Genomic DNA, 25,174 nt, shown 5'->3' with positions numbered 1-25,174 from the left:
AGAAACGCTTTCCTTGCCATTGCCAGCCTACATTTTATATCCTCTCTACTTCGACCATCATCAGTTATTTTGCTCCCCAAATAGCAAAACTCCTTTACTACTTTAAGTGCCTCATTTCCTAATCTAATTCCCTCAGCATCACCCGACTTAATTTGACTACATTCCATTATCCTTGTTTTGCTTTTGTTGATGTTCATCTTATATCCTCCTTTCAAGACACTGTCCATTCCATTCAACTGCTCTTCCAAGTCCTTTGCTGTCTCTGACAGAATTACAATGTCATCGGCGAACCTCAAAGTTTTTATTTCTTCTCCATGAATTTTAATACCTACTCCAAATTTTTCTTTTGTTTCCTTTACTGCTTGCTCAATATACAGATTGAACAACATCGGGGAGAGGCTACAACCCTGTCTTACTCCCTTCCCAACCACTGCTTCCCTTTCATGCCTCTCGACTCTTATAACTGCCATCTGGTTTCTGTACAAATTGTAAATAGCCTTTCGCTCCCTGTATTTTACCCCTGCCACCTTTAGAATTTGAAAGAGAGTATTCCAGTCAACATTGTCAAAAGCTTTCTCTACGTCTACAAATGCTAGAAACGTAGGTTTGCCTTTCCTTAAGATAAGTCGTAAGGTCAGTATTGCCTCACGTGTTCCAGTGTTTCTACGGAATCCAAACTGATCTTCCCCGAGGTTGGCTTCTACTAGTTTTTCCATTCGTCTGTAAAGAATTCGTGTTAGTATTTTGCAGCTGTGACTTATTAAGCTGATAGTTCGGTAATTTTCACATCTGTCAACACCTGCTTTCTTTGGGATTGGAATTATTATATTCTTCTTGAAGTCTGAGGGTATTTCGCCTGTTTCATACATCTTGCTCACCAGATGGTAGAGTTTTGTCAGGACTGGCTCTCCCACGGCCGTCAGTAGTTCCAATGGAATATTGTCTACTCCGGGGGCCTTGTTTCGACTCAGGTCTTTCAGTGCTCTGTCAAACTCTTCACGCAGTATCGTATCTCCCATTTCATCTTCATCTACATCCTCTTCCATTTCCATAATATTGTCCTCAAGTACATCGCCCTTGTATAGACCCTCTATATACTCCTTCCACCTTTCTGCTTTCCCTTCTTTGCTTAGAACTGGGTTTCCATCTGAGCTCTTGATATTCATACAAGTCGTTCTCTTATCTCCAAAGGTCTCTTTAATTTTCCTGTAGGCGGTATCTATCTTACCCCTAGTGAGATAGGCCTCTACATCCTTACATTTGTCCTCTAGCCATCCCTGCTTAGCCATTTTGCACTTCCTGTCGATCTCATTTTTGAGACGTTTGTATTCCTTTTTGCCTGTTTCACTTACTGCATTTTTATATTTTCTCCTTTCATCAATTAAATTCAATATTTCTTCTGTTACCCAAGGATTTCTACTAGCCCTCGTCTTTTTACCTACTTGATCCTCTGCTGCCTTCACTACTTCATCCCTCAAAGCTACCCATTCTTCTTCTATTGTATTTATTTCCCCCATTCCTGTCAATTGCTCCCTTTTGCTCTTCCTGAATCTCTGTACAACCTCTGGTTCTTTTAGTTTATCCAGGTCCCATCTCCTTAAATTCCCACCTTTTTGCAGTTTCTTCAGTTTTAATCTACAGGTCATAACCAATAGATTGTGGTCAGAGTCCACTTCTGCCCCTGGAAATGTCTTACAATTTAAAACCTGGTTCCTAAATCTCTGTCTTACCATTATATAATCTATCTGATACCTTTTAGTATCTCCAGGGTTCTTCCATGTATACAACCTTCTTTCATGATTCTTAAACCAATTGTTAGTTATGATTATGTTGTGCTCTGTGCAAAATTCTACCAGGCGGCTTCCTCTTTCATTTCTGTCCCCCAATCCATATTCACCTACTATGTTTCCTTCTCTCCCTTTTCCTACACTCGAATTCCAGTCACCCATGACTATTAAATTTTCGTCTCCCTTCACAATCTGAATAATTTCTTTTATTTCATCATACATTTCTTCAATTTCTTCGTCATCTGCAGAGCTAGTTGGCATATAAACTTGTACTACTGTAGTAGGTGTGGGCTTCGTATCTATCTTGGCCACAATAATGCGTTCACTATGCTGTTTGTAGTAGCTTACCCGCATTCCTATTTTCCTATTCATTATTAAACCTACTCCTGCATTACCCCTATTTGATTTTGTGTTTATAACCCTTCATGTGGAATGGAATAAGGTTTGATTGATGGGAATTCTTATATTGTGTTTGTACAACATTACTGCACTAACATTAAATCATAAAACATGTGACAAGTGCCAGAAAAAAATTACATGGAAGTTTCTACATATGTCTAGTACAGAAAACTATCTACTGCATTCTGAGGTCTAACAAAACAGCAAAAATATGTTAAGTAGTAGTGATGAAGAAGACATTGCTGTAAGTTCTGCAGCCCTAAAAACTTTGAACGCTTCTTTGCAGCCTGTTGGTGAATTTCCAGTTAAGAAAAAAAAAAGTTATGTGAGTCAACATATCCTAAAAATGAACTAACATACATAATTTCAGCAATCCACACAAAAATATTGTTGCTTCCTTCTCATGAATAAGATAGATATTATCATTCAGAATCAGAGATAATTATTCAACACAAAAAGAAATTTAATACTTGCACATCTCTAAGTAAATAAATGGAAATTCACATCATTTTTGCTAAAAGCTGGAGTGTTAAGGAGCTTCACGAGGAATGTAACATAACACACTACATAACTAGAAAATTTAAAGAACTGGTGAAAGTCAAGGATATTTTGTCTTCTTCCAATTTAAAACCTGGCAAGACTCTGAATCAGAGACTGCTGATTTTGTAAAAAAAATGCTTTTATTGTTCTAATGAGATAAGCAAGTCAATGTCTGGAAAAAGAATATTTTGGACTAATAAGAGTTGATGGAGATAAAATCCATGTGCCAAAACGATTAGTTTCAACTAATTTGAAAGAAATTTATGACACTTCAAAGACAACTATCTATGGCCCCACACTGGATCTTCAACATTTGACGAGCTATGTCTCAAAAGTTGTATTTTAGCTGGAAGCAGTGGTATATATAGTGCATGTGTGCTACTCATACCAAAACTTCAAACTTATGCTGACTGGGTGTAACATTCCACAGCTGACAATGAATGATAATGCTCCAATAAAAACCTACAGAGACTGCATTGCATCATTAGCTTGTTGCCACTATGGTGAATGTCAATTCTGTCCAAGACCAGTAACTTGCAAACAATGGGTCTCTGCTAACCATACATCTCTAGGAACTGTCACACTGTCACAAAAATCCTTTATTTATTCTCTCTCTCTCTGTCTGTCTCTCTCTCGCACCCCCCCCCCCCTCCCCCCACACACACACACAAACAAATTCAACACTCCTTTGTGGTCAATTAATAATCAAGCTTCCAAAGATGATTGACAAATGAGCTTAGAGGGGGCAAGTCCCTGGTGATTTATAATTTTGCTAAGCATTACACCTGTTTTGTACACAATGAAGATCAAGCATATCATTGGACCAACACACAAGCAACAATCCATCCCTTCATAGCTTATTACAATGATGGTGACAAACTTCAGCACACAGGTCTTGTCATCACACCAGATTGCCTCACACATGATACTGTTGCTAAGTGTCTGTACCTTCTGACCAGGAAATTTGATAAACCAAGCAAAATATATTGCTTCTCTGATGGATTGGCAGCTCAGTAAAAAAACAAAAATAACTTCATCGAACAGTGCTGTCACAAAGATTATTTCCATACTGAAGCCCAGTGGCCTTTTTTAGCCACCTCTCATTGTAAAGGATATGGCAATTGTGTTGGTTGAACAGTTGAGTGATTGGCTACCCAAGCAAGTCTCCAACGCCCACACATAATCATGACACCTGAACAACTTTATGAGATTGCCAATGATAATGTACATGGGATCAAATTCAAGTATGCTGCTATAAAATGCCATGTAAATGAAGAATTTAAACTTACAGAGAGGTTCGAGAAATGCTGCACAATTGTACAGACACAGAAATTTCATACTTTTATTCACCCAAGCAAGAACAAAATAACAAAAAAAAGTATATTTGGATTCTAATGAAAGCAAACTTGAACTGGTGATGGCTGTTGATAGTGATCCAATATTGTTTGATGACATCAAAGGATATATTGTTTGTGAATATAACGGTCACTGGTGGTTGCCTTGGGAGGGGGGTTAGAAACAGGAGAACTCAGTTAGCTTCTTATATGCATATGGACCATCAACATCTTTCGCATTCCCCAGTCATGCAGACATTCTTTCTGTAAGTGGCAATCTGTAAAGGTCACTGTGAATTATCAACCTACTACGCAGCAACCATATACATTATCTCATGCAGAAATGGTGACATGAATAAGTAACAAGAACTAATAACTAACGGATTTTAGGCCTATCTCTGGTATTTGATGTATTTTTCATTTTTTTCCATTTAAGGTTTGCAACTTCAACTTCTTGTATTTTTTAATTCAACACTAATAAGGTAAATATTTTTTAAGTATATATTATAAGCTATTTTATTCCCCACATTTAGCTATACAATAACACACAGCTGATGAGAAGTAGGTGTAATACTGAAAATAAATTAATTTTTGAACATTTATTACAGCACCATTTTAAACATAAAATTACATTTGATAGTGATCCCATGCTCAATGGAAGTTTAAACTTTCAGAAAATATAGAGGAAAGCAATATTTTTCACATTTTTTTTAAATTTTAAAAATACAGTTTTTCAAAAATCAGCAAATTTGATGATGATGTTTTTATAAGAAAATGTATATTTTCAATTAATTATGTCTCACGTCATATGAAAGTCCTTTAAAATAGCTTTTAAATGAACTCAATTTCATTGTTCTACCATAATTAGAACAAAAGTTGTGAACAAATTAATATTGTTGTGCAAGTCAGAAACTAATTAATGTTGTTCCACAAGTCAAAATTTTTTATTTTATTTTTTTTTATAGCAACCATTACTCAGAAATCTTTCATCAGAAAAAGGTGAAACAGTTGTTTTGTGTTACTATTTATGAATACATGCATATTTCATTTCAAATAAATTCAAGAGGGTCACACTGAAAAATCATATTTTCAATTGTAGATTTCGCACGGAATGACCCTGTATTTGAATGTTACGGTGACTGTTTTTCCTATTCATCCGCATACATTGTTCTATATTTAGAGTAACCTGCCATTCATCACATCAACTAGAAATTCTGTTCCAGTCACCTTGTATCCTCCTATAGTCACTCAATGACACCTTACCGTACACCACAGCATCAGCAAACAGCAGTTCACTGTCAGTCAGATCATTTACATATATAGAGAATAAGAGAGGTTCTATCTCACTTCCCTGGGGCACTCCTGATGACATCCTTCTGTGATGAACACTCACTCTAAAGGGCTGAGTTGTCGTACACTCTGTTTTGAAAAAGTGAAACACCAAAACCGAGAAATGTGATCACAATGAAATTTATTCCACCGATTAGGGTCATGACACTATACAAATTATCAGGCCTGTACACAACACCACCAAATGCTTCAATTATGGCTGCTAGATGTTGTGGCATGGAAGCAAATAGGACCTGAATCTGCTGTTGGACAATACTCTGCCATGTGGTTTGTAGGCGCATCCAAAAAGCATCAACTGTGTCTGCGGGAGGACCTGAACGAACACGCTGCCAACCGAACATATCTGACATGTTCGAGGGGTGACATGTCAGGCGAATGAGTTGGCCAGGGAAGCAGTGGCTTGCACATTCTTCTCCACATGTGGCTGGACATCGTACTGGTGAAATATGGTATGTGGAACGGCCTGCAGGAGGGCAGTGGCTCAGGCTGTAAGACCTCCCTGATGTAGTGGTAATTGTTCAGATTACTCTCAAACATAGGAAGTAAGATCAAGTGTTATAGGCAATGCAATTGCATGCATGCCACCAGTCCAGCATGCAGAAGACTGCCTCCGAATATTAACACAGACATGGCCACACCTGTTGCCATGCTCCACCATTGCACCGACACTGTGGACGAAGCTGTTCTGTCCATTACAGCCTAGTGCACAAGATGGTGGTCACCTAATGCTGTGGCCCAATAGCCTGTTAACGCTTCCACGTATATCTTACTGTTGAAGCAGCACAACCTGTACAAACTGCAATGTCACATAATGACAGACTCGCTTCCCGCAGACCGATCATTCTGCCCCGTTTGAACACACTCGCGTGCTTCTATTTGACCCTGTGATGTCAGTCAAACGTAGTAGCACTTTGCTAACGTCTCCACTTCATATGACGGCTCCGTACCAATTGAGTATCGCTTGGCATTGCCCCGTCCAGTCACACAAAAGAGGGGACAGCTGGGCCGTCTTCCACACCATCTCTCTGTCAACTTATTATAGTTCTGCTGTTCTACACATCCTCTAATTGTGGCGTGCTGCGGACCACTTCCTCTGAGTGTTTCACTTTTTACAAACAATACCACACTTAAAGTCTTCGAGCCACTCGTATATCTGGGAACCTATTCTGTATGCTCGGACCTTCATCAACAGTCCGCAGTGGGGCACTGTGTCAAATGCTCCTCAGAAATCTAGGAATATGGGTTGAGGCTATTGTCCTCCATCCACAGTTTGTAGGGTATCGTGTGAGAAAAGGGCAAATAGAGTTATGCACGAGTGATGCTTTCAAAATCTGTGCCAATTTGTGGACAGAAGCTTTTCTGTCTCATGAAAATTCACTGTATTCAAACTCAATATGTGTTCAAGTATTCTGCAGTAGACTGATGTTAAGAATACTGGTGTGCAACTATGTTGGCCTGTTCTTTCTTACATATAGAAGCCATCTGCAATTTTTTCCAGTACTAGGGGCTTTGTGCAAGGTGAGAGATTTGCGATAAATGTAAGCTTAGTAAGAGGTCAATGCCACAGCATACTATCTATAAAACTGAATTGGGATTCCATCTGGACCAGTGACTTACTTGTTTTAAACTCTTTCAGTTGCTTCTGTATGCCAGGGGTGCCTATTTCTACATCCTTCACGCAGTAGTCTGTAAATCAGTCAAAAGACAGTAATAAGTATATGTCAGCAGAAGGAAGCAGAAAGAATACTATCTAAAGCAGACAGTGGTATATCTTGAAGAAGCCTGTTTGAAGACCTGGGAATGTTAACACTCACTTCTGAATACATTTACTCAGTGCTTTCTGATGCTGACAGTAAAATTCAATATCAGCAGCCAGAGATAATCCTCATATGTGTGACAGCTGTGCTTGTGTGAACGAGTGTGTTTTTTCTACTTTAGAAGAAGGTCTTTTGATCAAAAGCTCAAATGCATAGCAGTCTTTTTGTTATGTCTGTCTGTGACTCCATCTCCTCTACACGGTAAGTAGGTTTTCATAACACTCATTATTCCTTCATTGAGGAAAGAGAGGATAGGTTTCCAAAGGTTGGGGAGGAAGGACACATCAGTTGACACCAGGATAAAAGAAATCCATCTTGTACGAGAAGAAGCTCTAGCAAGCAACAGATGGTTTTTCTGCTTAAATATGTGTATTAACAGTACTGGAATTTCACCTCCTTAAAGGTAAGTACTGGTGAAACATAACAACATGAAGTTAATCCACCTGCTGTTAGTCTACTCCTCTTAAATTACTATTTTTTTCCTTGTCTTGCTTGAAACTATTTATGCACACTAGTGAGTAGGCAGTGTGTACTCAAAAACACAAAAATAATGTTCATACAATGTTTTAAATAATTTTATTGTTCATGTAGTAATTTACTGTCAGTTGGTTATACTGGTGATATTTAGTTACCTTTGGAACAACGTTAATGAAGAGAAATTGTTAACTGAATTGTTACAATGTTCAGTATTGGAGTGACCTCATCAGTAAGTTTGAGAGGATTGACACTACTCGTTAGATAACCCTGATTTGATTCTTTTTAATAGCCTGTTTCTGTTTACCAAAAGCTAATGAACTTTAAACATATTAGTAATTACAGACTGACTTCACCCAAAAATACTTTTGACATTTGAGCTGTTATGTTGCAATATTTGACACTGCACTTTCGTTGCCCTAATTTTTCTGAACCATATAATACTCTACATTATTCAATTAAGCCTCTAATAAAGAATTTACACAAATTAGCAAATTTTGAACATGGCAACTTTACATGTAAACAGGTAATCCACCACAGAGATGTACAGCGTGCTAGCCAAACAGTACAATGAACTTTTACGTTTTTCTAATCAGGTATCCTTTTGTTAAAGTAAATTGTTGTTGGAACTTATAGGTCATGACATCATTAAATTTCCAGCCTGCAGCCATATAAACTAATACGTATGTACTGAGATCACGAAAGAATCAGTATGCCAGTCTATGAATATTATCATCCCTCCCAAAAATACTCAGTCTGGGTGTGGCAATCATTGTGGAACACCTTGTAGCAATTCAGACATTTATTTCTGCAACTTTGCACCCAGAAAAGAATAGGCTAAAATCGGTAAGTTGTTTTCCACAATGACATCACGTAGACACAGTATTATAAGTGAGTCAGTGCCTAGTAAGCACTTTCTACATTTCAATTAAAGTTCGTGCGTGTGAAAGCACCCACGTGATTTACCAACTGACCTGCCTACACTGTGAAGCTTTCTATGTGGGAATGACCAGCAACAAACTGTCCATTCACATGAATGGACACAGGCAGACAGTGTTTGTTGGTAATGAGGATCACTCTATGGCTAAACATGCCTTGGTGCACGGCCAGCACATCTTGGCACAGTGTTACACCCTCCAGGTTATCTGGATACTTTCCACTAACACCAACCTGTCAGAACTCCGGAGATGGGAACTTGCCCTTCAGTATATCCTCTCTTCTCGTTATCCGCCAGGCCTCAACCTCCACTAATTTCAAGTTGCCGCCGCTCATACCTCACCTGTCTTTCAACAACATCTTTGCCTCTGTACTTCCGCCTCGACTGACATCTCTGCCCAAACTCTTTGCCTTTACAAATGTGTGCTTGTGTCTGTGTATGTACGGATGGATATGTGTGTGTGTGCACGAGTGTATACCTGTCCTTTTTTCCCCCTTGGGTAAGTCTTTCCGCTCCCGGGATTGGAATGACTCCTTACCCTCTCCCTTAAAACCCACATCCTTTCGTCTTTCCCTCTCCTTCCCTCTTTCCTGATGAAGCAACCGTTGGTTGCGAAAACTAGAATTTTGTGTGTTTGTTTGTGTGTCTACCAACCTGCCAGCGCTTTTGTTTGGTAAATCACATCACCTTTGTTTTTAGATACATTTTTCCCACATGGAATGTTTCCCTCTATTATATTCATTATGTACTGTATTGTATTACAGTCGGCAGGCCATATTAATACGAGTAACGTGTATGTAGGTAAATAGTACTGACTCGGGAATCTATGCAACAGTACCTTGGAATAATTTGTATGATTTATTTGTGATACATACTGTCTGTGCATAAACTACAAATATGTTGTCAATTGTGATGAACTACATTTTGAATGCTCACTGTCATTAACTATGGAAATTCAGTAAAGACAACAGTAAAGAACTAGTTATATGAGCTGCCAATGTGTGTGATGTTTGTTTCTGACATCAAGATATAAGGATAGTGTACTTGATTGGTTAATGATATTGTTTTCGATAAATTGTTCGACTAGCCATCACTCAACATGTGCTGAAGGAAAATAAATATGCATATTAGTGAATCTGAGAACTTATGGTGTTGGGTTTGTTACTGTTGAATGTAGTTAGGTTATCCAAACATTTTTTTTTTTTTTTCTTCAGTTTTAGACTATGAATGTCTGGTGCTACTTAGACTACAAACACGTTAAGTCCACTTACACTGGTCATGCACTCTGTCTCCTCTCCTTGAAATTTCTGTTATTTCATTGTTACAACATATACTGTAACATCAATTACACATACAGTCTACTCAAATTTTGTCTGTGTTTTAATGTTATTTCAACACTCTTAAAGCAGCTGATGTGACACATCACTATTATCCAAATGACCCTCTCCACTATGATGAAGCTTTAATGCGTCTCTCTGGTCGAGCGTTTTTCAATGTTTGACATAATCTTTTCAGTTATATTTTTAGGTTGCTACTTTAAACATTCCAATGATATTTGTGTAAGATAGCTGTCCAACAACAAGCACTTGTCTAAAAACAAGTTTCATTGATGAGGGTCATTTCCCTCCTCCTCACTCTCTTCATAAAATCAACTTTCGAATATGAAAAAACTACACAGTTTCTCTAATTATGCATTATTACCCTCAAAGTACACTAACATTTGACAGAAGAGTGGCAAATTATATTGAAAGTGAACAGAACACCACATATAAAAGTTCTCCACTATTGCTGTTGAATGCAACAATTTCCAATATTGGTCCCTCTTCTACCTCTCTTGAGACATTCAGTGTGTCAAAGTGCAAGGACTCACTCATCAAAAATGAAAAAGATACTATAGATCTTGGGCATCTGATTTCATCCTGGTCACATTCTTTTTTCATTGACTTCCTGAGCTTTTAACCACTGATCATCATCAATGGAATTCAACGCCACATCCGAAACACAGACTTCATGTAGCCAACAAATTGCTGTACAATACACAATAAATAATTACTAGGAAGATGACAATAAACACTGAAGTTGCATCTTATAACAAAAGTAAGTGCTGTGAGATGACAGATGTTTTTGTGATAAACTTTTCTGCACAATGGCTGGTTTTCTAAATCCACCCTACTTTTGAGCTACTATTTCATAGGTAAGCATTGTTTCAGCTGTATTTGAGCAAATGAAAAATAATGGTTTTCTGACAAGGCTACCAGAACGTGAAAAAAAAAAAAAAAAAAAAGAAGAAGAAGAAGAAGAAGAAGAACTGCCAAAGGTTGTTCTTCAAATAAACTCTTCACTTATACAGGGTGATTCAAAAAGAATACCACAACTTTAGGAATTTAAAACTCTGCAACGACAAAAGGCAGAGCTAAGCACTATCTGTCGGCGAATTAAGGGAGCTATAAAGTTTCATTTAGTTGTACATTTGTTCGCCATTTCAGCTAATAAAGTTTTTGGTCCCTTTTTCTTCAAAGGTGCTACTGTAACTGGACTACAGTATCTGGAGATGTTAGAGAATTGGCTGTTCCCTCAGCTCGAACAAGAAGCACAACAATTCATATTTCAGCAGGATGGAGCGCCACCACATTGGCACTTAATCTGTCCGTAACTACCTGAACGTCAACTACCCGAGGCGATGGATCGGCCGCCAGGCAGCCCGTGACAGAGCACTTCATCACTGGCCTCCAAGAAGCCCTGATCTTACCCCCTGCGATTTTTTCTTATGGGGGTATGTTAAGGATATGGTGTTTCGGCCACCTCTCCCAGCCACCATTGATGATTTGAAACGAGAAATAATAGCAGCTATCCAAACTGTTATGCCTGATATGCTACAGAGAGAGTGGAACGAGTTGGAGTATCGCGTTGATATTGCTCGTGTGTCTGGAGGGGGGCGTATTGAACATCTCTGAACTTGTTTTTGAGTGAAAAAAAACCTTTTTAAATACTCTTTGTAATGATGTATAACAGAAGGTTATATTATGTTTCTTTCATTAAATACACATTTTTAAAGTTGTGGTATTCTTTTTGAATCACCCTGTATTTTGTATAACAAAAGAAGAGCTTTTACAACTGTACTGTTACTAGCTTTCAACTGAGTCATCTACAGAGCTGATTGATATCAAGTGTTAGAAGAAGGTTGGAGACACTTACAGAATCACATTACATGAATGGTTGTGGTAGAGTCATGAAGCAACCATGCCAAGTGCGATTTAACAATCAGGGCTTGCCTTTTGCCATATGGGCTATCAGAGGCATAAATAATTGTTTCTTCTCGGGAGGGAAGTATCAGTTCTGTTCAAGTACAAGATGTTCATTCAGGTCAGATCTCAAAATATTAGCAGCTGAACTGTCATTAACTGTTTCAACATTTAGAATTGAAACACAACTGAAAATTCTGATACAAATAAATGGAAACAAGGGCACTGAATAGAAAAATTGTGATGATTATTGAGGTTGATATAAACTGCTTAGCGCCTGAAGACTGCATGTTATATGACAGTCCATTTCAAAGGCTTTCTTTCTCAGCATAATTACCCATATATTATTTAATATTTCAAACCAGTCAGTGTCGCATAACCTACTTTTCTCAAAAAAATGAAACTTTGTCACTTTTTCAGGTGGTACTGTAAATGGAGAAACATTTACGCATACCTACTTTCTGAACACTCTACATCAGACTGACAACAAGAAGTGCAAGTAGAACTATTTTCCTGTACTTTTAACACTTTCACCATTTTCTTTAAAGTCTTCATTGGGTTATTCCAGTTTTGCTACTTTACTTTGTAAAAATTATTTAATTTGTGCTTGCGAAGTTCTTTTTTGCGTTGTTGGCTCCATGATAGTTACTAATTCCACAGACTGACTTTGGTAATCCTCCAGAAAAGGGGTCCCCAGACTTTTTGCCACTATGTACCATATGACATTTTTTAAAAACTGGAGTGTACCATTATAGCTTGTTCACTTTATAACGAACCCTAGGGTCTGGGGGAGAGGAAGGGTGGATGCAAAAAGGTTGAGTGGTGATTGCTGCAAGCGTGAAGAATGGCATGGGAGTAATAATTTTTGCGATTCTGTTCAGTGCAGATAACACGTACGGTTTTTGCGTCATTTCAATAATCTGCTATATGTGGTAAACATCTCGAAATCTGACACACACAAGTACTAAGGTTTTGTGGAAGAACTTTTTACTGAGCTGTTCATGCTCACATGGAGTACTTACTTGTGGCAAATGGTACAAAATTAAATTAAGCTGGTTCTTATACAAATATTCAGTATGAGGGGAATAACATTGAAAACATACATATTAAACTTTTACATCACAAATAATATAAACCACTTGTGCAAGGGAGCAATAAACTGAACAAACAGCAAAAACATTCAGGTTCAAACCAAACTTTTACACTAAGTCAGACTTCGGAGTCAGTAATTATACAGTTTTGAAATTGAGATTCTGATGAGATAACATCTAGATGTCTCAGCTGGTAACATGTAGATGTTTATCTTTAATCAGAACTTGAAAGTCTGGCTTAATTGAGCTCACTTCAGTCCCAGGCCACCTCCAGCACTAACACTGTTTCTGTATTTATTTTTAATTTACATGGAGTCAGAAAATCCACTTTCACACATGTAAGTGGTAACAAACGACACCAAAAATAGGACTGCTTGTTTTGAAAGAGAAGAGTAAAGCATTTGGTTTTTGTTTCCATCCAAAAAGAAAGCAGAATTTTCTTTTGAAAGCACCTTTCTTTAAACTGTCACTAGTCATGTCGAAAGTTTCTTTCCTGCCTACTTCTTCTGGTACTTTTCCTGAAAATGGATTTCTTATCCCGTCATATTTTGTGTAATCTTTGTACATTTCGCACCTTTTTTGAAGGACCTTTAAATATGCAAATATGTCTCAAACAAAATCTTACAGTCTTCCAAAAATGATTGTTCAGCACTTGTGAAATAAAAGGTCTCAACTTTCTTTTGAAAGGTGACATTTTGATTTCTGCTATGAAATCTGTTGTGCCTCCTTCTTGCACACCCATATTTAAAATATGAAGCCTGCCAAAGATATTAGCGAAATAGGCCAATATAGATGATCACTGATCATCAGCCAAATATTTCTTCATGTAAAACATCTATGTTTTTGTCACCCAGAAACATACAACTTTGGACTTCAGTTCAAATATTCTGCTTAAAATCTTTCTGTAAGAGAACCATCTTACTTTAGTTTGTAGGTGCAATCTTTTAAATTCATCTCCCATATCTTCACACAATAGCGTGTAACAGCCATGAGTTTAGAGTCCTTGCATTGACGAAGTTTACAATCTTTACAATGTCTGTCAAAACAATATAAGCTTCGTACATATACTTACATGCAAATGCTACTCAGCATATTATACAATGTGTGCTTCAACAAACACTGCAACTTTCTTCATTTTTGCTGTCAGCCCTGTTAAGTGGCCTTGGTCTTGACTCCGTCTTTACAAATACCAACACATATTGGCCGAGGAATACCTACTTTAAATAAATAAAGGCCAATCATATTGAAAATGTTTACTGCTGTGGTATCTGACTTCAGTGGTTTGAACATACAAACTCTTATCTTTGTGACAGTCAAAATGTACAAAAACAAGTAACTGCATCATATTTGCAACATCTGTACTATATTATATTTGAAGAGCAAAATAAGTGCACTCTTGCAGTTGTAATAACAACATTTCTTCAATATTGGAATAAACGTATTCAGTTTCCCTTACTGTTGGATAACAAAACTTTTTCTATTTCTTTGGCAGCTTTTGCTGCCAAAACTATTTGGATCACACCTCTTAGCCAAGGGCAGCAAGAGCGACTACCCAACTGCGTGAGGTTTTCCTTATTTTCCAAATCTAAAACTAGCCACATATGAGGTTCTTTCAACTTGCTTGTTACTATCAGTGTTTATGAAATTTGCCATGCAATTGGAGTCTTTTAAAAAATCCAGATTTCCTTTAAAAAAAGTCAATATGTTTACCAACTGAGAGGCTTAGAACTTTCATGACATTTTAATAATGACAGCTTCATGCTTTGATCTGAAAGTGTCTCTAAGCATACAACACATTGGGTTGGTTGGTTTAAAGAGGGGGGGAAGGGACAAAATTGCTAGATCATCAGTCCCTTGTTCCTATTAAGATAATTGCACAAGAGAAAGAATAAAAAATTACACCCACAGCACAAAGCAGGGAAACAGGAAAAAAAACCACAAGAATGACAAAAGGGCAACGAACACTACAATGAACAAAATAGGGCAGGAAAACCAGATAGAGATGCAAGAAACAGGAAGAAGGAATTAAAATAAGGGAGCAATTATCAAGGCTGGCTGATCACGAGAATAAAAAGGATAAGCCAGCCCACTCTGCAACACATTAAAACCTCCAAAATAAAAGCAGTAGGGTGGATGCCACAAGAGGGACGAAGGATATGTGCTAAAACTTAGATAGAATAATAAAACCCACCCTCACACATAAAACGTAAAGCTATAGCAGCTGATGAGGTGTTGTCAGCTACAATTAATGGTAATGACTCCAGCAACTGAAGATTTCATCGCATGGCAGCAAAAGTAGGACAGCGTACCAGAATATAGGCTACTGTCAACCGGGCACTGCACTGACACTGAGGTGGGTCTACACAGTGCAGGAGATAGCTGTGGGTCACCCACACATGGCTAACGCGGAGCCGGCAGAGAACCATAGAGTGCCTGTGAGAAGCCCGCATGGAGGACTTCCAAACAGTCGTAATGGCACGCAGTTTGTTGCGTATACTAAAGTTATGTCATTCCGCCTCCCAAAGCCCAAGAACCTTGTGGCATAATAATGAATGCAGGTCAGTTACGGGGATGCCGATCTCCAGATGCGGTTTCTGTGTAGCCTGTTTGGCCAGCCTGTCAGCAAGTTCATTTTCTGGGAGTCCGATGTGACCTGAGGTCCAGACAAACACCACTGAATGACTGGATGTTACAGGGCATAGATGGACTCCTGGATGGTTGCTACAAAAGGATGGTGAGAGTGGCAATGGTCGACAGCGTGTAGGCTGCTCAAGGAGTCAGTACAGAGACAAAAGAACTCGCCAGGGCATGAACGGATGTGCTCCAGAGCACAAGATATGGCCACCAGCTCTGCAGTGAAAATCTGCAGCCATCTGGCAAGGAGTGCTGTTCAATATGTCCTCTGTGAACATAGGCAAAGCCAACGTGACCATCAGCCATCGAGCCATCGGTGTAAACCACTTCAGAGCCCCAGGACGTGTCAAGAATCGAGAAAAAGTGAAGGGGGAGAGCCGCAGGATCAACTGCGTCCTTAGGGCCATGTGAAAGTTCCAGACATAGCTTCGGTCTAGGTTTACACAATGAAGGTGTACATGAATGGACCTTGAGTAGAAATGGTAAAGGGAAGGACCCCGGTTCAGACAGAAGGGATTGGACGCGAACTGCAATCGTAAGCTCTGACCTGGGCCACCGATGTGGGAAAAGGGGATGGTAATTCGGATGGTCAGGAGAGCTACGAACGTTTACAAAGTAACTGGCGAGCAGTAGTGCACGTCTAACCTTCAATGGAGGGACTCCGGCCTCCACCAGGATGCTGCTCACCAGACTTGTCCTAGAAGCTCCTGTTGCCAGTCAAACGCCACAGTGGTGCACTGGGTCGAGTAAATGCAACACTGAGGGCACCGCCAAACCATAAACTAGACTCCCATAGTCAAGAGGTAGGATTCAAAAAGGGCCCTGTAGAGCTGCAGCAGCATAGAGCGATCTGCACCCCAGTTGCTGGGGGCACCCTAAGGAACAAGAGATCGCATTTTCCACCACAGAAATGATCGTCCTGGTGACGTGCTCAACCACCACATCGATGTTACTGTGTTGGGGAGTTTCAATGGTGACAGCAGAGGTGAAAGCTTCCCAGTCTGCCTCGTTTAAAGCCCATCTGGGTAGGCGTCTGTGGGCATGATGCTGGGGGAGTGACAGGAAGATGGGAAGTGGTCCCTACCACACAAGTCATCGTGGGCTCTCCAGTGGACAGATGGGAGAAGTCCTAGGCTGCAAAGTGATAAATCAATGACCGAACAAGCACCATGAGCCACACAAGTGTGTGGGGGCCCAAGTGTTTAAGAGACAGAGGTTGAGTTGAGACAGTTAAGTTCCAACATCTCTACCTCGGCCAGTAAATACGGTGCCACTCCATAAGGGGTTATGGTCGTTGAAAATCTCCCAAAAGTAGGAAACGTTTAGGGGTTGATCAGTCAGTGCAGCCAATACATTCAGGGGTACTGCACCATCTGGAGGAAGATATACATTGCAGAGAGTTATTTCCTGCGTCGTCCTTATCCTGACTGCCACAGCTTCATGAGAAGTTTGAAGGGGCACAGGTTCACTACATACTGAGTTCACAACACAGATGCAAACTCCACCTGACAAACTATAATATTCTCTTCAGTTCTTGTAATATCTCCTATAGCCACGGAGGGCAGGGGTCCGCATTGCCGGGAACCAGGTTTCCTGGAGTGCAATGCAGAAAGCAGGTGTAAAGCTTAACAGTTGCCATAGCTCAGCCAGGTGGTGGAAAAAAAACCAGCAATTCTACTGGAGGATGACATTATCGTGAGGCTGGGAAGGCATGAAGCGCGCAAGGAGGCAGGTTATGTCTTAGAGTCACCTGCTGCCACCGACTGAGTATTTGTTACCATTCCTATTGCAGATGAGGCATCAGTGAGATCTAGGCCCTCAGGGGACACTAAGATCTCCACCTCATCCCGAGATGCAGAATTGGTAGGGAATGGCGGTGTTGGGGCCATCGTAGGGTCCTGTTTCTTAGCAGCCTTCTTCTTGGCTTGCTTACCTTATCACTTCTCTTTAGGGGATTGCTGTGAGGACTTCTCTGAAGTAGCTTCAGGTAGGAAGGAAGACCATGAAGCTCTTTGTCCAGTATCTTTTGGCTCCTTTGGCCACTGATGAGTGTCTGCTGTGACATTAGTGGAGATCTTGGAAGAGAGGGTTCCAAGGGACCCCTTCCACACGAGAGGAGCCAGAGGAGACTTGCTTCTCCAGTTCGGGGGGGGGGCTGATGTCCCCTGCATTTGGGGGGAGGGGGAGCAATTGCTCCCGAAGTAGGTGCTTTGGGAGCAATGGAAGATGATTTGCCCCCTACCACCCAGGGAGCGGATGTATTCTGGTGGCCCAGAGGGCCCACTGGTCGTGGCACAGTGTGTAAGTACTGGCACTCTGTGACAGCGATGCTTAAGTAGCTGCAGCATATGCAGATGTCAATGGAATGGGGTGCAATTGTTCAAATTTACACTTAGCCTCTTTGTAAGTCAACCGGTCCAGGGTCTTTTACTCCACGATTTTCCACTCCTTTTGGAGTACTGTGCAGTCTGGCGAGAAGCAGGAGTGGTGCTCTCCACAGTCGATGCAAGTGGAAGGAGGCGCACGTGGAGTATCTGGATTCAGTGGACGTCCGCAGTCGGGACATGTGGCACTGATAGTGTAGCGGGAAGACACGTTGCCAAATTTCCAGCACTTACAACACCGCATAGGAGGAGGGGCATGTGGTTTAATGTCACAGCGGTAAACCATCACCTTGACCTTTTCAGGCAAAGAACCACCTTCAAAGGCCAAGATGAAGGCACCAGTGGCAACCGTGTTTTCTTTGGATCCCCTGTAAACGCACCGGATGAAATGAACACCCCACCGTTCTAAATTGCCGCAGAGCTCGTCATCAGACTGCAAGAGGAGGTCACGATGGAAAATAATCCTCTGGACCATATTGAGGCTTTTATGGGGAGTGATGGAAACAGCAATATCACCTAGTTGTTCACAGGCGAGTAACACCTGGGATTGGGTGGGGGTTGCTATCTGAATCAAGACTGCACCGTTTCTCATCTTGGACAGCACTGTCACTTCCCCAAACTTATTCTCAAGACGCTAAACAAAAAACTGAGGCTTCATAAGTAGAAAGGAGTCCCTACCCATTCTGCTACAGACTACATACAGAGGCGAATATGGCTCTCTTCATTCTGTAGCTCTACGTTCCTCCCATGGCGTAGTGAGGGAGGGAAACGATTTTGGGTCATACCTGTCAGCACTGTATTCGATTTTGCCCTTCTTAGAGAGCGCTGGCGCTGTACTGTCATCAGCAAGAGATGACCTGGTCTGCTTCATTGCGAGTCATCTACCTTGATGCCATCAACTCCGTTCAGGGACTCTCCCCACGGGCGCCACCCAGTCATAGCAAAGGCCATCTGGCACGATGGCCGTTGTTGGGAGTGCAGATGCCCCATGACGACGGGCATCTACTCCTTCGCATATGTGGAGGGTTTACAGCTCAGGCATCAGCAGTGAGATCCCTGTGTTGTCAGGGGGCTACCACCAAATGGGTACATAATGACCCCACCACAACGAACTGGCTACCGTGCTGGATATTGGGCGCAGAGAAATCTGATATTGTCATGAGTGCAAAAGAGGACCGGAGACAACGGAAGATAATGACATACCCCGGAAAGTGTCCTCACCCAAATAGTTGAATTGCAGGTGGAGATGCAAAGCCACGATGAGAAGAGGTTCAGGAGATCGAATCTAAGGGCACTATGGATAACTCGCGCACCACGTGAAGGTGTCCTTCGCCATATGGCCCACACTTCTGTAGAATTTGAAAGTAGCAGGTCAAATCATAAAATGGGACCTGAACTTATGGGGCTGAAAAGTGGGAGACTCCTTTTAGTCGCCTCTTACGACAGACAGGAGTATCTTGGGCCTATGCTAACACCCGGACCCACAAGCATAACACAGAGGCGAATTGGATTATCACTGGTTTACATAACAGGATTTACTATAATGTCAAGTTAAATAGCTTTCATCATACTTGTGGTTAGGTGCTGGTTTAGGTTTTGTAGCTACACCCTTGGAGACAGAAGCAGCTTCTGGGCTTAAAAATCATTTCATCATGAATTTAAACACAATGGTGCGTAAGTCACACAATGATGTTAAACTTCACATCACAATTATAGTAGTCAAGAATCAGCTCGTTGTAAAAAGCATTCTGGTTCCAGATGCAAGCTTCTTCATATCACGATACTATTCAAAGTGACACCCAACAAAGCAACAATCACAACAATAAACCATTTGATGCTACTGCACCACCACACATTGGTACACCACATAAGTTGGCAGCAGTTGCAAAGTGGAACAAAAACTTTTGTATAACCACCGACAAGATTCGATCAAAATGTTGTCAATGTCAAAACAAGATGAATCATTCCAGGCCAAGGCACCAGCAACTAATGAAGGGAGGTGTGGGAGGGGGGGCACAATAAACCTTTCTATGTTTCAAGTACAGTCCAGAGCAAACATTCTGCGGTAAATCCATTTTCTTTAATATTAAACAAATGCCGCTTTTATCAGTCAGTTTCCTACTATCAAATAAAGCAACATAAGCCAAAATTTTAGTTACCGCAGTATGTGTTTTGTGTTTTTGTACTGTGAACTACCTAAAATATACTTGCATACCGCCAGTGGTATGCATACCACTGTCTGGGAAGCCCTGCTCCACAAGATAATCCCATTCAGAAAAAGCATGTCACTGCAATACTTTATTCATTGTAACAAGATAACTACTAACACTGAAGATATTAATATAGCAGTCACTAGATTATTTTTTTCATTTACTGATTAGCTCTGTCCAGTACTCGTCAACAGAATGTAGAAGTTTCTGTATGCAGGCCACCCTGCTTGCCAATCTGCATGGGCACTAATTATAATTGGCAATGCGCTAACCATTATGCAGTGAATTGCTTGACATTGATCCATTTTGTTCCTTTAATTTCATTTCATATTCATAGTTACAAATAAGTACCAGATGTCAATGTGAACATAGCCCTAACGCGCTTTCACAAAACGTCATTCCTTCCCTGCATCATTTCCATTGCAGCAATTGGCCAGATCGCAACAAGAGTTGGAGATTTAGGGGTATATTGAGGAAAGTACAATTAGTGAAGTGCCTTCATACAGAAATTTAGGGAACAAGGGGACTCAGCTTTTAGTGGTGAACAATAGTATTTAGTTTATAGATTATTGTATTGAGGCTTGTGTCAATACAATATTGGGGTACTGTGGTCACTAAATCTGTGATAGGGAGGGGGAAAGAGGCATTTTCCATCCTTGTCTCACTTATATGAGTACTGTGGGATGAAGAGTGTTCCTGATAATTTTTGGTTAACAGTTTGCTGAAGGTTACTGAGAAAATTATATGCATGGTAATTTTGTAAGCTTGTTTTAGTGGTATTATTTAATTTTTATTATAGTATGTTTAGTCTAATATGTTATAATATGTGGGTTTATGTGTACAACTGTACATTCAAATTGGTGATGGTGCAAGTTTTTATGAATTTTTGGCTCATGCTGTTAGTTATTGGTAACTTGTTGGACTGTCTTGAAGATTGTTTTAGCTATCTTGATGAGGCTACATTTTCAGTAGTTACATGCAGGAGTTTTGGTTTTGTGGTATCACATATTTCGTTTTAGGTACGGAGGTCAATTAAAATTTCTGATACTGTATTTTGAGGCTATATAGACATTTGTGGTTTGTGGATTTTATTTGAGTTTTATAGGTCAAGTGGAATTCCCTATACCAGTTTTTTCAGGTTTTTTTGTGTGGTTTTGTTGGCTGCTGAGAATTTAGCATGCTTGATTTTTGCCTTTTTAGTTGTTTTAGCGTCTTCGTTATTAGTGTTGTTATATACTTAGTTTGTCCTTGCCCAAAACCTCTTAATTCACACAGATGCCCCATTAGTTTCATTGTGTGCCTGCAATTAAATATTTTTTGTATTATTAGGGTTTCTTTGAGTGTGTAATATATGATGACACAGTCACATATTACATAAGGTTGAACTAGGGGTGTGCGCCATGTTGTCAACACTGTGATCCAAAGTGGTGGGAGGTACTGTAATCTTCGGTTATATCCAAAATACCAATTTTTTTTTTTTATTTCGGTGAACAATGAGAGAGAGAAATAGATATATCTGATTTGAACAGGGACATTCTGTCAAAATTTACTAAAAATTAAAATGTGCATTGTAGAAAAGTTAGCATAACTGACTGGTCAATGAGAAAGATGAGGAAATGGGAGATGCTGTCATCAGAGCCTGTGTGATTAAATAACAAGACATCCAACTTTTTTGTGATATGAAGTATGGACATCATTATTTTATAAAGTTTATTTTTTCCTTTACTGGGTTCCATAGTTCTGAATAATCAGAAGAAGACTGGTTACTTTGGGGACTAGTGTTTTGTACTCAACTGCCGCCAACCTATAAAACTGACAATAACAAATACAGAAGCGTCCAATTCCACCCGTCTGCTTTGACCCATGATGTCACAAATATGGCGGAAACGACCATACACTACGACTTCAATATGGTGTCTACGACATCATTACGTAAATATGACCACAAACATGAAAATACATTGAAAAACCAACACACACACATTAAAAAAAAAATCTAATGAAACTAATGGGACAAGTGTGGGAAATTGAGGGCTTTTGGGTGGGGACAAAGTAAATATAAACAAATTTAGACACACACCACTATACCAAACCACACAAAACGACGAAAAAAACCGACAACACAAAACTCCCCAAATTCCACTAAACACAATATCCTCTGGAATCAGACACTTTCCTTGACCTATATAGCTCAACATCAGCTCCAAATCCCACAAATAGGAATCGAACACTTCCCTAGACCTATATAGCTGATACCGGAACGACCACAGCCACAACCACACATTGTAATCGAACACTTCCCTTGACCTATATAGGTCAACAGAAACTACCGATACCAAACCATAAAACCCAAAACTGCAACCACGTCCACAATCATCACTACCTCAAAAAACACAACAAACCAACAAAATTGGAATCGAACACTTCCCCTGACCTGTTATTCTTATGTCATCTCCACATTCAGCCGTCCCTGGTCCAAGATGCCGGAACTTTAGTGAGCCTCATTTCTTCACAACATAGTGAACATTTCATGACTTCATCCAAAATTCCGAATAGTTGAAGAAATTTTATTAGAGACAACGCACTGTCCCCCATCATCACTGACAACTGAAAACTGTTGACCTTGTCAGTCATATCCATACCTACCAAAGACATAGAAAGGCAATTTACAAAAACTCACACACGACGAACAGAAAAAACTACAATAACACTGAAATGACAAAACTCACTCAAAAATATTCTGCTGATAGCACTGTCCCAATACCACACACGTGCAATGTTATCACGCAAATAAACTGCATAAACAGCGACTGCAGCAATATGCCACCTATAAACACGCCACACATGCAAACTAAACCAGAAACATCACCTAACACACCACCAGAGAGAGCCACTGATCACATCAAAACGACACCTACAAACACGCCACTAACACAGACTAAATTGCGTGCCGTCGTAATGTCACACACCACAACAGCTTTATGTCACGGGTCAAAGCCGACGGGTGGGATCGGACGCTTCAGTCGACCCTGCTGTCTGTAGCCTTGTAGCTATAATTAGTCACATCATAACATCATTCATTTATTTCAAAATAAGTGATGAAGGAAATGTGGGTACTACATAAGACTTCTCAAAGGAAGGTGGTTACAATAGGCCTACACAATGAAGCTTTTGTATCTTCCGGTTTTGCAGATATGATTTCTCATCTACCTGCACCCTCCTCTATCAGTAGACCTCATCAAGGGAAGTTTAATGATTAGCATCTACTTAGTACGTTTAGGCTCACAATAGAAAATCACAGCACCCCTCAAAACTAGCAATTCGATAAAGTAACGCATCATTGTGAACTTTAGTTCTCACAGTTGCAGCTGGTAACTTCTGAGTTACCAAATTAATAGAAGTACTCCTATAACATATGTTTTGGCAATTTATAACGGAAATACGGAAGCGTCCGATCCCACCCGTCTACTTTGTCCCATGACGTCACAAATATGGCGGAAACAAAAACAAACACACACACTTTCCACAAGAAGCCTAATGACACTAACGGGACAAGCGCGGGAAATGGGGGGCAAACTAAATATAAACAAATTTAGACGCCTTGCATAGCTACAACGTGTAAGTGAAGACAGCCATGCATGAATACCCACCCACCTCCCCAGGGGTCGTAACCCATGCAACCCATAGAAGATAAAGATGCTTCAGTAGCTGATTAGTGTTTTTTGTCTTTCTAAAAAAAAAATCTCACGGGATAGAACGAACAGATCAGAAAGATAAATATAATAAACTAAAACCGAAATTCGAGGAAACAGATAATTAAAATAAGTAATAAGTGTTTTTAAATTAAAAAAAAAAAAATCTCACGAGATAGTACGAACAGATCAGAAAAGTAAATAAAATAAGATAAAACAGAACTGGAGACAGCCACACTCAAACCAAACTCCGCGCCGTCATGATGTCACACACGACAACACCCTTACGTCACGGGTCAAAGCCGACGCGTGGGATCGGACGCTTCTGTCGACCCTTTCTAACATATAATTCCCACACAAACAACTGAAGCACATTTCTCCAAGTGCTCAGCGCAACAACAAACTACTGTACTTTGGCAATACTTTTCTTATATCTCTGACATATTTTGTAACAACATTTCACTGATTTGTATCTTCTGATTAAAGAATAATTATAGTATTACTACACGTATTTCTCTGTAAGTGTGCAAGCCAAGCAAGATACTAACCTAATCCAGGGCTGGATATTGACTGGGCTCGAGCTCTTGCCACTTTTCCCAAGGAGCCCGCAGTCCCAAGACTGGATTCCACAAGCTCATCATCAAACCGACGTCGTTTTATCGAACGGGAACTACTGGAATATTTAAAAACCCATCAACAGACCAGTATTTGCACAGTTAATTAGTGAAAAACGTGTAGCTGTTCACTAATATTTCTAAGCCTTCTTTGCTACATGTAATAACTTCAAGAATGCATGGAATGACACAATTAAATCTCATTTGTGATATTCTGCAATAATAAGAGAAGTAACCACTCTGCTTTAATGGTCATATGAATAGTTAGCCGCGGCAAGGTCATATAAAATGCCGTGGGAAAACAAGACGAGCAATTTTGACTCTTCAACAACTGCTGAGCGTGAGAAGCAATGTTTTTACAACATTTAGCAAAGCAATCAGTCCAGTGTGGCAAATTACTTACAATAAAAGTACGCAAACATAACAAACAAATCACATGAAAAAAAAACGAATGCGAATATATTATTCATAATTTACCTTCTACGTTTGGTGGCGATTGAATCTAAACTTTGTGACTGGTCCACTGACATTCTCACTTTCCCGTAACGATCTGTATCTGCCATCCTGCTGTTGAGTACAAAGTAACGAAATAAGATCTGTAACTCACATTCACTCAAGTAATCTTCAACTTATCAACAACGTACTGCTACAGATTGACTTAACAAGGGT

General features: G+C 40.0%; 1 protein-coding gene across 4 annotated transcripts in view; it reads right to left on the bottom strand.

Moving 5' to 3' along the window:
- The window catches only part of LOC126419120 (microspherule protein 1), a 139,417-nt gene that overhangs the window by 114,068 nt on the left and 175 nt on the right, over nucleotides 1–25,174 (bottom strand). Inside the window, exons 2-4 of one of the 4 annotated variants that reach the window (XM_050086219.1) lie at nucleotides 24,983–25,072; nucleotides 24,440–24,564; nucleotides 7,028–7,096 (exon numbers count right to left, since the gene is read on the bottom strand). In XM_050086219.1, the coding sequence (XP_049942176.1) occupies nucleotides 7,028–7,096; nucleotides 24,440–24,564; nucleotides 24,983–25,068 (280 nt within the window). In that variant the 5' untranslated portion in view covers nucleotides 25,069–25,072. The remainder of the gene's footprint in view (nucleotides 1–7,027; nucleotides 7,097–24,439; nucleotides 24,565–24,982; nucleotides 25,073–25,174) is intronic. The other 3 variants (XM_050086221.1, XM_050086220.1, XM_050086222.1) reach the window with 3 other exon arrangements.

The sequence above is a fragment of the Schistocerca serialis genome, chromosome 9, assembly GCF_023864345.2.
Source record: "Schistocerca serialis cubense isolate TAMUIC-IGC-003099 chromosome 9, iqSchSeri2.2, whole genome shotgun sequence".
In the NCBI taxonomy this organism is placed as follows: Eukaryota; Metazoa; Arthropoda; class Insecta; order Orthoptera; family Acrididae; genus Schistocerca; species Schistocerca serialis.
The sequence above is the reverse complement of the archived record's forward strand: the minus strand, read 5'-3'. Positions and strand labels throughout refer to the sequence as shown.